This window comes from Thermobia domestica, chromosome 3 (assembly GCF_964235325.1).
Source record: "Thermobia domestica chromosome 3, izTheDome1.hap1.1, whole genome shotgun sequence".
Taxonomy (NCBI): domain Eukaryota; kingdom Metazoa; phylum Arthropoda; class Insecta; order Zygentoma; family Lepismatidae; genus Thermobia; species Thermobia domestica.
This window is the reverse complement of record NC_137456.1, coordinates 70,063,011-70,075,460: the sequence shown is the minus strand read 5'-3', so window position 1 is coordinate 70,075,460 and position 12,450 is coordinate 70,063,011. Positions and strand designations below refer to the sequence as shown.

Genomic DNA, 12,450 nt, shown 5'->3' with positions numbered 1-12,450 from the left:
TCGCGGTACGTGTTTTTCTTCCCACCTAGAAGCACTCCACACGGTTAAGTTTTATTAAAGATTAATGTGAATACAGTTTGATAAATATTTAAAATACATGCGACCTATAAAATACACGGCATTTGAAAATTGAATTTCTGTCATCTATATTGATATAAAAACATTAGTAATTGATTTAATAAATAACTGAAGACCTGAAATGCTAAATGATTTAAGTACCAAAATTAGAAAGTATTGTTTTGTCACTTATATGAGATCTACGTCCCCATGCCAATGCCCTGCTATGAGATCTTACAAGGGAACCTTCCAAAAATGATAGTTGCAGGGAAAGATGTGGCCTATGCCAATTGAAAGAGTTGTAACAGAGATGTTCATTCCCAAAAAATTAGCTGCCCATAGCAATAGGTTCAAGAAATATAAGGGGTGGAAGTTCGGGAAACAGTAAGGTTGGACAAGGGGGAAAAAGTGCAAATTCCGCAACAACAACAACAAAAAAAAAAAAAAAAAAAGGAGGGCACGGCAAAATACAATGCTGACAAGTGATGAATAGAAAGAGACTTGCCAAAATAGGAAGCAAATGAAGCCATCAGTAGGGTTAACAGTGTTGCCAACTACAATGAAAAGTACATATTTTGCAAAGAGCACTATATGAAGTGAGTGCAATATTCAGTGTCAACCTGTAATGTAGAACATAAGATATGACGAGTATTATCAGTGGTACAATATAACAAAAGAAAATAGAAAAACAGAAGTAGGAAAAATACGGAAAAGACGAAGTTGGCCATAATGCGCCACATTTGATCACGAGCTGTGCATATTAGAATGAACAAAACAAGAAGCACCAACTATGCAGGAAACCGACGTACCTAGAGCCGAAAAGAAAAACGAGTTCCAAAGTTGGCAACACTGGCCATGAACATCCAGACAAGTCTAATATAGTTAGGCCACTCGCTTCACAAAAAGAAAATTCCGGCAACAGGCATCACTCGGAATGCATCAATGCTAGAGTGATTGAGGTAATGTCAAGTCGGGGAACATGAAATGGTTGGGTTGAGCCAACAACCGATAATAGAAGTAGTGAACATTATGTCATGGTTGGGTCGTATGTGGGAATATACAGGGTGTCCCAGCAAACTTTGTAACCTGCAAGATTTGCGAAACGAACAAAAATGTGACGGATCCAGTTGTGCAGGAGTGTACGAATGTCAAGGGGTGATAAAAGTCTGTGAGAAGCAAGTGCCCCCAGGATCCCCATCATAGGGCCTCAGGAGCCAACTTCAAACTTTCAAATGGCAACAGAGACCGAGTTGTACCTCTTTCGATAGATCATGGAATGTGCAACAACACCTATAGGAAAGCTAAATGAAGCATGGCCGCCACAAATATAGGTTGTGTCTTAACATGTCATCGAACATTGTGATCTCAAATTGCTGCGAAGCGAAAAGAGATGTTGGAAATCCAATTGCACAGGAATGTACTCATGTTGAGGGCCAAGAAAACTTTGTAAGAAGCAAGTCCCCCAGGGCCCCCATCATAAGGCTCGAGGGGTCAACCGCAACATTTCAAATGGGAACACGGGGCAGATGATATTTCTCTGGATAGATGCAACATATAAGAGACATGCCGCATATAAGAAACATTTGCTAATGAAGCACGGGTTTCAAAATGGCCACCAAAAATGCACGTTGTTCTTGTCACCGAGCAGATATTTTTTGGCGGCCATTTTAAAATCCCATATAGTAAATATTTCTGATGTGCATTGTTGCATATTCCAAGATTTATCGAAAAAAATATAACTCGAACCGATGGTGCTATTTGAAATTTTGAAGTTGGCCCCTGGGTCTCTATGATGAGGGACTTGGGAGCACTTGCGTCTCACAGAAGTTTGTCGCTCGCTGATATGGGTACATTCCTGCACAACTGGATGTGTCACATTTCTTTCGCTTTGAAACTATTTCAGTCGCAGAGTTACGTGGAACACACTAGATATATCATATAGGTCATTTGCTTTCTACAGATGTGGATATGTGATAGAAAGACCACCAAAGGTTCCGACACCTCTAGAATACTGATTCGAGACATTCACAGGCGATCATTGTACCATGTGTGACGGATTGGCAGTATTCCGCTGTGCTCACTGCAAATGTATCTTCTGTTTGGACCATTGTCTCATCGAACAATTGCACGTACAATGTTGACGAGCATGTACAAATGATGCGAATTCTAATGCCTGTAGCCGGAATTTTCTTTTTGTGAAGCGAGTGGCCTAACTATATTAAAATTGTCTGGATTTTCATGGCCAGTGTTGCCAACTTTGGAACTTGTTTTTCTTTTCGACTCTAGGTACGTCGGTTTCCTGCATAGTTGTGCTTTCTTGTTTTGTTCATTCTAATATGCACAGCTCGTGATCAAATGTGGCGCATTATGGCCAACTTCGTCTTTTCCGTATTTTTCCTACTTCTGTTTTTTCTATTTTCTTTTGTTATATTGTACCACTGATTATACGCGTCATATCTTATGTTCTACATTACAGGTTGACACTGAATATTGCACTCACTTCATATAGTGCTCTTTGCAAAATATGTACTTTTCATTGTAGTTGGCAACACTGTTAAACCTACTGGTGGCCTTCATTTGTTCCCTATTGTGGCAAGTCTCTTTGTATTCATCACTTGTCAGCATTGTATTTTGCCGTGCCCTCCTTTTTTTTTTCGGAATTTGCACTTTTCCCCCCTTGTCCAACCTTACTGTTTCCCGAACTTCCACCCCTTATATTTCTTGAACTTATTGCTATGAGCAGCTAATTTTTTGGGAATGAATATCTCTGTTACAACTCTTTCAATTGACATAGGGCACATCTTTCCCTGCAACTATCATTTTCGGAAGGTTCCCTTGTAAGTGTCAATACGACTCTAAATATTTGTAATAACTGCTAACAGAATGCGCTGTCTGCATTAAACTTTTTCATATTGTGAATATAGTAGTTTTTCTTAGTTTCCTCGAACCTAGTTTTTTGCACTTAGATCACTTAGCATTTCAGGTCTTCCAACTTTCATAGATAATGTAACCTAGTAATTACATTATCTGTAGATAAACAGTGCATTCTCCTTTATTTTCGCCTGTTACAATATGCCATAACTTATTATAAGTTTTTATTATACTTTTATTATTGTACCCGAGCCCGCATAGTTATTGGGTTGAGTTGATTTTGAGTTTAACGTCCTGTTCAGCAGCGAGGCTATATGAGACGTGGACCTACTAATTAACGTGGAATCCGAACCACATGAGCTCCCGCCGGGAATCGAACCCAGGTCTCCCACGCCAAAGGCGCGTACTATAACCGCTTAGCCACGGAGGAGCTCCGCATAGTTATCGTTACGCTACTATGCACCTCCCTTAGTTCTGGATACTAGAGACAGATGTCTTTCCTTCCTATAGTGCGTCCAGTGAGAGAACGTCTCTGACAGCTCGCAGTGACATTGCCACTACTCGCGTGTCAAGGTTTTCTTCGGTGCAACTGTAGTGGCAATTTAATTAATGGTATTTGGTCTAGGAATTAATTCGTGCGGTTGGTACGCACACATTGAAGCTGTAGTACAAACACAAAATACATAAATACCTTAAGAAAAATATTGTCCATCGCTAGCCACCACTTTCGCCCATCTGTCAGGCAATGTACGGATTCCGTGGCGAAAGAAGTCCTCATCCTTGGAAGCGATCCAGTCAGAGACCCATGTTTCGATATCTTCTGAAGAAGTAAACCGCTGTCCAATCAAATCGTTGTTCATGCAATCGAACAAGTAGTAGTCCGAAGGAGCAACGTCTGGTGAATACGGCGGGTGGGGTAAAACTTCCCATCCGACATTTTCTAAATAGGTTTTGACCGGTTTTGCGACATGTGGGCGAGCGTTATCATGTTGAACAATAAGTTTATCATGTCTGTTATCCCATTCTGGTCGTGTTCTGGCCAGAGCTTGCTTCAAACGCATTAATTGTCGTCGATAACGTTCTCCATTCATAGTTTCACCCGGTTGCAGCAGCTCATAGTACACCACACCTTTCATATCCCACCATATGCACAGCATAACCTTTGCACAGTGAATATCTCGTTTTGGTTGTGATGGACCTGGTTCACCTGGTTTCACCCAGGCCTTTTTTCGTTTAGGGTTCTCGTAATGGATCCACTTCTCATCACCCGTAATAATTCGATGCAGAAACCCCTTTCTGCTCTGTCGTTGAAGCAGCAATTCGCAAATGGTTTTTCGTCTTTCAACGTCTCTGTCTTTCAATTCATGTGGAACCCAATGTGACATCTTTTGAATCATTCCCATGGCTTTCAAGCGTTTGGAGACTGTTGTTTGATCAACGCCTAATGCTGCTGCAAGTTGTTCCTGCGTTTGACACGAATCCTGCTCGAGCAATGCTGTCAATTCTTCGTCTTGAAATTTTTTGGCTGTCCAGCTCGCTCTTGGTCTGCCAAGCCGAAATCACCACTTCTAAACCGTGCAAACCACTTCTGACACGTTCGCTCAGCTAGAGCATGGTCACCATACACTTCCACCAAAATACGATGACTTTCAGTCGCACTTTTCTGCATGTTAAAGTAATGCAGCAGGACACCCCGCAAAAACACTTTATCAGGCACAAATTGCGCCATGTTCACTTAACTACAAACTGGTGTTGTTGACGCTTTAATCCACTGCCCTATACTACGAACGATACGCGATGACAGGGGTTTGCAACACATGTGTGGATACACGGAACTGTGGGACGCTCCGTTCGTTGCGCCATCTCTTGTCCACCCGCACGAATTAATTCCTAGACCAAATATAAGACAGAGTGATCGTGATTGGTAACATTGGTATCAAAGTAGGGGCTGCAATGTCCCACCGCATGTGGTAAGAAACGTCAGAGACCATCTCTTGTTGGCCGTGCTATAATAACGTTTACTTATTAGACAATTATAGTACATGTTGTTCGTTTTAAAAAAAAAAAATGTTTCTATGACACAATAGAAATCATACCTTTTACAATTTATTGCGTTCGTAAAGAAATGTTTCTTTGTGTTCAAATCATTTTCGTTTTGGTAATACAAGTACAAATTTCTCGTATCTTCTTGTATTATTATTATTATTATTATTATTATTATTATTATTATTATTATTATTATTATTATTATTATTATTATTATTATTATTATTATTATTATTATTATTTTAAATCAGGAAGACAAATTTATTTGCATGAATTTTCCTTCTTTTCGTATGCTTGTGACAATTATTTTTTTAATTTTCTAGATGACGCAAAAATGTAGCGAACAATACATTATCCGGCCACACACTTGAATTACTCACAGTATTAAACTCAGTTAATTGTACACTAGCGTATAATGAGCAATAGCATATAATTTTATGTTTTGAAAATTTCCAAATTTAAGGATTAAACAAACACACTCCTCCCAGAATTTAAGATGGAAGCATCAATGTATCCATGTCTTATGAAAGAGAGTGAACTCCTGCATTCAACCATATTACATGATAATACCTCATCAAGGAGAATGAAATAGGTCAAAAACCTCCGAAATTTAATTTTTAGGGTTTTTTTTTTCCTCAAGAAAGGAAACGAGATGGACCAACCAAACTTACAAACGTACATACCTTGGTACTATATTACCATACCATTTTTTTAAAATCAGGTGATTTCCAAAACTTCAGGGGCGTGATCCTATGCACCCCTCCTAAAATTTAGAGGGTGGACCGAGGTACCTATGTCAAAATTTAGAGGAGTGGTTTCATGTACTGCTATGTCGTTAATACTGGGCCAGGAGTCCTGAGGCAGAAGCCACCAAAAATTTTTGCTTCCTCATTAAGATGAAAAGGGGACCAGTACTACTACAGCTCTTCAAATAGGGTACATTTGTACATGTTTGTTTGCTAGATACTCTTTTGTTCATATTATTACTAATGCGCTCCTCTTATTCGTAAAACCGTCATTAAAAGTGTTAGCAGCTTCTGTAGACTTTGAGATTATTTTTATTTCAGTAAAGTATTTTAGTTATATTAGAAGAGGATCTTTTTACATTATATTATTTTCTTTCCGAATTACTTGTTACGGAATCTTCAGTCTCTTTAAACAGTATATCTCCCCTCATATAACCTCGTGCTGAAAACATAGTATAAACTTCAATTAATCAGAAAGGCCTGTTATGGCAAACCTCTGTGCCCTGAAAGTATCAAGTCTAAAAATCACTCAATTAATTTATGAATGTTGAGATTTTTTTAAAAATAGATTTTGTTATATGACTGAAGATAAGTATAAAACAATGATATCGTTATTGTATAAATCATTCATGCATGACAAAGGATATTTTTGAGTTCAGTTTATCCAAGAAGTGTAAAATGACTACAAAAATAAACCTTATATGAACTCATTTTAAGTACAAGAGAATTCTTCACGTAAGTCATAATTATGTAAATAAAATTCATTAACTTATGATGTTATTGATATACGATGGAACATAGGTAGATAATATAAAATAAAGTTAATGTTGATCCAAATGTCAGTCATAAAGTAAAATTGTGACTATTATATCATGTAAAAATTAAATGTAATTTAAGTTAGTTGAAAATATGTTTAACAATATCAAGTAAGAAACAAGTTTAATTGGGTAAATTTGCCTCGTTTATCTATAGACTACTGATTTCAGACTAGAATAGTAGGAATAATTCAATTTCAAAGAAAATACGCTTAAAGTTTCATGAAAGTGAAATTATTTTTATGTAGCTTTCCGAAAAACATACACATATACAAATCCTTATCTACTTAATGTAAAAACTTAAAAGGAAAAATGGAGCCTACGAGATTAATATGGTGTTGGTCTACTTTTCGCCCTCAAAACAGCTCTGATGCGACTTGGGATGATGTCATAGAGGTCGTGAACGGTACCAAGAGGAATATCACACCATTCCGCATGCAGTGCGTTACTCAGTTTCACAAGAAAGGTTTGAGGTAGAAATCTGCGCTGGTGCCTCCAAAATGGACCACATGTATTAAATTAAGTTCAGGTCTGGGAATTAAGTACGTCGGAGAAGATGTTTAACTTGCCGCATCAGTTCCAGTTGTGTAACTGGGTGTATTTTCTTCTTGAAATATACCGTCATTGCCCGGAAAACGCATCTCGATATACAGTACACGATCCTTTAAAACGGCGACATAATCACGGACAGCGACGTGATCAACAAGCGTCAGCTCAGAGCCCCACTGAAAACCAGGATATTGCAGCCCATAGCATGACAGCCACCGCCATGTTTCACAGTTATGCATATACATTGCAAATCACACGCTTTTTTGGGCATCCGCCACAATGAATACGGCCCGTAGTTTAAAATAAGGTAAACGATAACTTATCCGACCATATAATACGTTTTCAATGATCAATGGTTCATGTTCGCGGCAGCTTTGGCGTCGTGCTAAAAGGCTATGGTCCCTTATGAACGGTTTCGCCTTTGCAACCCAACTTCATATGTCTTTGTAATATAACTCGCAGCGGACAGTTTGGAAATTTCGTCACGTTCGCACAACATAACCGAGCGCCAACAATTCGCCCTCTTTCAAAATAAGAGAGGTCCACATTTTCCATATCACCGCCTACTTATTTTATTGCACGGTGCTGTTCTACTGCTTCTCATGTAGTACAGAGCTTGCCTCAACACATAATCACCAACAACCTGATGCTGCGATCGCCGCCTGAGCGTAGCCAACCCAGTCATCTAACGAGTTTTCAACTCCAGGTGTTTCCATTAAATTGATAAATAAGAATATATGTGAGTATATATAAACAAGTCATATCGAATGAGGTAGAATCTTTCCTTAGTTCTTTTTAATTAACAATTTTTATTTGAGAAAGCAAAAGAAAGTAAGAATGCTTTTACTGCACTAATTAGACTTGCGTGAGAATTGACAATCAGAAAGAGACTTGAATTTAGAAAATGAATTTCTAGGCACCCTGTCATACATAACGATTTGTGTTCTCATGGTGTGATTCCATAACCTCGGTGTCACGTAAGGACGTGAAGCAAATAAACCCATTTTTGAATGTTCTCTGTATTGTTTCAACATCATTATAGATAATCAATGTTACGATTATCTAAATGAGGGAAGAAAGTGTAGAATATTTATGGAAACATTTTCTATTAGTCATAGTTCTAATTTTCTTCTCATTTGCAGGTTCACCTCCAGTCATCAAAACCGAAGATCTGTAAACTACTTATCTAACTTTGCACCAAGGAGGAAAATGCATAAATTAGGAGAGAATGCTCGTAAGTTTTCTATGCAACAGCAACTTCCATGCAGTACAAATGATTTGCAGGTATTCGTGGGTGAAGCTACTTCTCCGACACCACAAACTGTCGTTATTTATGGTAGCAATGGAGACGAGGCACAAAACAGTGGTGAAACTGTATTATTTTGTAAAATTGGGAAAAATAATTTTAAGTGTCTTGTTTGTGGAAAAAGTTTCGATGAAAAGTGGCGAATTATCAGACATATTAGATCGCACACAGGTGAGAAGCCCTATATGTGCAAATTGTGTGGTAGAGGGTTTGGACAGAAGAGCCATTTGAATAATCATTTGAGATCACATAGCGGAGTTAAGCCATTTAGTTGCAAAGTTTGTAAGAAGAGGTTTACTCAGAAGCAAAGTTTATCTTACCACTTTATACGTGAACATAAAGTATAATCTTTCGTGAAAATAGCTTTGTAATTATCTGTGGTATATGTCTAGAATTAGAATAGGTGAAAACTATATGATAAGTACAATGATTTCTAGTAGATATATCCATATGGGAGATAAAACCGTATAATGCCCATCACTGTGTGTTTCTTTTCCTGAAAATCAGAATAAATACAAAACTCTTGTTCTCGTATTAAGTTTGAGGTGTTAGTTCGTTTGGTTTAACATTCGGACTGTGTAGAATAAGTTTTGTGTAGGATTCTCAAACATTAAGAAAAATGCTTTCCTAAAATATTGTTATTGTATACTTTACCAACATATTGTGATAACTTTAATCTAATTTATAATGCATAATGTAACTCTTGGCACTGAATGTAATTATTCATAATACCAAAAGAATGATATGTAGCTGTATCAAAATTTGGGATCATAGGCCAATTATGTTACGACTACGAAAAAAAAATGGAAAGAGAAAAAAGTTGTTGTGAAAATTATGAGGAGCTTTTTCAATGGAGGAGCTTTTTCACTTGAACTACCTGTCTGGGCTTCATACTGATAAGTCGCCCTATATTAAACTAAGAAAACGTTTCTAGTTCAGCAAGCTGTATAAAACGAAACATAATGGCACCCAAAAATGACACAGGAAATGCGAACATTGCTATTTGAGTGAATGCAGAACACCTCGAATCCATTTCTGAACAATACTGTATTTTTTCGTATGGTTAGGGTCCAAGGGAATAGCCTGCTGAACTGGCAACGTTGCTTTTTCAGTTAATATAGGGTCCCTTACCAAGGTGATGCTTAAACGGTTAGTGCGATTGGAAGCATTCTACCATTTTAAATTGGAAACTATTTTCGACAACTTACCTTTTTTTCGTATATTTACTCATAACAGGGTTGGTCTATGACCTCAGACTTTCGGTAACCGTATAACATTGTAAGCAGAACCAACAGAAATTTCAGCAGTGAGCAAATCCAAGTATAAGTTCCTTTGAAAACATAAGGAAGTGCTGTAATATACAATGATATAAGATGCCTCCAATTTGGAAAATGCCAAAATGAAAAGTAAAGCACAATATTTTCTCGACTTTGGTCATAAGGAAAGAAGGTAGTGAAGTAACTTCGGTACCACGCTTCAATCACCTTTACCCTCCCTTCCGTCAAGATTTCCCAGGCATCCATTTTACAGGGGCTTCGTGAATCCCTAAGCCACTTTGGAACGAGAAATAAATGTCGCTCCCACAGATGATCGAACCTGACCATACAGTTAGTAGGTAGACCCCTCTGTCTACGGTACAGCCGTTGCTCTTACGAATACAGAAAACGAAAATATAATAATTGAACAGAAGAAATCATTATTCACAAAAATAAACTTGAACTAAGTTTGCGTTTTCTAGTTTTATTTATTTATTTATGACTTTTTTTTTCAAAGGAAAATACATTCAAGAAGTTTAACATTCCAGCTATTTTTCATAAAAATTGACTTGACTTATGTCATGAAAGTACTACACAATTTTGTACAATAACTGAACACATTTGTAACGTCTTCATTCAAAATTTAAAAGTCATAATTGATTGCTTCTTAATAAAATTTGTTTCTGGGTTATTTCAATGGAGTGCAACGTCCATGTTCAGCACCGAGAGTAGTGAATATTAACACACAATTTAACTAAAGATCCAAATCAGTTGTATCCCTATCGGGAATAGGTCTTCTGGCACTAAAAATTATATTCCTAATTTTTGACAAATAACACACTAGCCATTTTTCAATATGGAGAACGTAAAACAAAGATTAACTATTGTCTTATTTCTTTCCCGTGCAATAAAATTACTAAACATTGATCAAAAGGTAGAAAATAATTGTTCGAAATGAATTAGTGAAACGATAAATGGAAGTAATTTTTATTATTATTATTATTATTATTATTATTATTATTATTATTATTATTATTATTATTATTATTATTATTATTATTATTATTATTATTATTATTATTATTAAGTATTTGGCCTTTTGGCAGGTCCTGGGACTAATGAGGTTTGTTTTTCTTTTCTTTCTAATTTTCAGTTTCGGCCTGGAAACGTTTCTTCCATATTTCTCGATTTTAAGCTTCGTCTTTTAACTCCCAATATTTTCTTATATTTTTCAAATCATCGATCACTTGTGTTCTTCTTCTTCCTATTCCTCGCTTTTTTTTCCATCTTTCCTTCTATGGCGGTATGAAGAAGACAATTTCTTCGCAAGATGTGTTCAATCCAATTGGCCTTTCTACGAAGGATGGTGGGTAGGAACGTTCTCTTCTCTCCTATCCGTTTTAGAAACGTCTTTGTTGTTACTCTTTCTATCCATTTTATCTTCTCCATCTTCCTCCAATACCACATTTCGAAGCTCTCTAAATATTTCTTCTCTAACTTCCGTAATGTCCAAGTCTCTGAACCATAAAGTCCAATGCTTCATATATACCAGTTTCTTCCTTAGTCCAGTATTAAGGCTGCTAGTTAAGAGTGACCTTTTCTTGTTGAATGCTTCTTTGGCTATGACGATTCTCGACCTCATCTCTCTGGTGCATTACGCGTCTTTCGTCAAAATACTTCCCAGATATTTGAAATGGTCGACCTCTTCAAGTATTCTTTGTTCTACTCTGATCTGTAAGGGCGCATTTCCACGGGATATTTTCATGATTTTCGGCTTTTCGATGTTGATTTCCATTCCATATAGTTTCCCAATGTTAACTATTTTGTCAGTCATTTCCTGTACTCCTTCGGTTCTAGCTATAATAACCGTATCATATGCATACCTAATCTTGTTATGATCTGCCCTCCAATCTTGAAATCTCCAATTCCCATGCTTCCTTCATTAACCGTTCACTGTAAATGTTGAATAATTGGGGCAACATGCTACATCCTTGTCTGACTCTTCTTCCAATCTCCACACTATTGGTTTCTTCTTCATTCAAGCGCATCTTGACTCGTTGTCTTATGTACAGGTTGCGAATAAGCCGTCGTTCTCTCCAGTTGACCCCAATTTCTTGAAGTATTTGCAAAAGTTTCGTCCAATTGATCCTGTCGAAAGCTTTTTGCCAGTCCATGAAGTACAAACACAACTCTTCCATTACGTCCCGTACTCGTTCTCAGATAATTCTTATCAACCCAATGACACCTCTGGTGCCTTTTCCTTTCCAGAATTCGAATTGATCTTCCTCCAACATCTCTTCTATCTTATTTTCCAGCCACCTGTTCAGTATACGCGCAATTACCTTTCCAGTGTGGGAAATAAGGCTAATGGTTCTGTGATCGCTGCACTTCTTTGCTTCCTTTTTCTTGGGTAATGCAATCATTGCAACATCGAGAAAATCCTTTGGCCATTCTCCACTCAGTACATCTTGTCAATGGGTGAAGTCAGTTCATTGCATTGTCTCCTAATCCCCTGAGCAAATTTGCTGGTATATCATCATCTCCAATGGCCTCTTCCTTCGCATGTCCCTGATGGCTTGTACTAATTCACTTTTCAATACACTGGGTCCTTTTTCTTCCTCATCTACCTCTTCCTCTGCTTCGATCGCAATATCTTTGGTTCGGTTCTTCTGGTCAGGGGCGTACGCAGGGGGTGGGTCCTGAGGATCCTGACTTCCCCCCCCCCCCGAAATCCCAATTTTTTTTGTAAGTGTAGTCTACTTTTAGAGACAATTTTAGAAATTTTCATATAATTTAGCCTCAAA

The 12,450-nt window shown here is 37.5% G+C and overlaps 1 protein-coding gene across 1 annotated transcript in view; it reads left to right on the top strand.

Annotated features, from left to right (window-relative positions):
* The window catches only part of LOC145680488 (uncharacterized), a 158,123-nt gene extending 149,712 nt beyond the window's left edge, over window positions 1–8,411 (top strand). The window contains exon 5 of the mRNA XM_081751065.1: window positions 8,227–8,411. Within this exon, the coding sequence (XP_081607191.1) occupies window positions 8,227–8,261 (35 nt within the window). The 3' untranslated portion in view covers window positions 8,262–8,411. The remainder of the gene's footprint in view (window positions 1–8,226) is intronic.
* The last annotated feature ends 4,039 nt before the right edge of the window (window positions 8,412–12,450 follow it).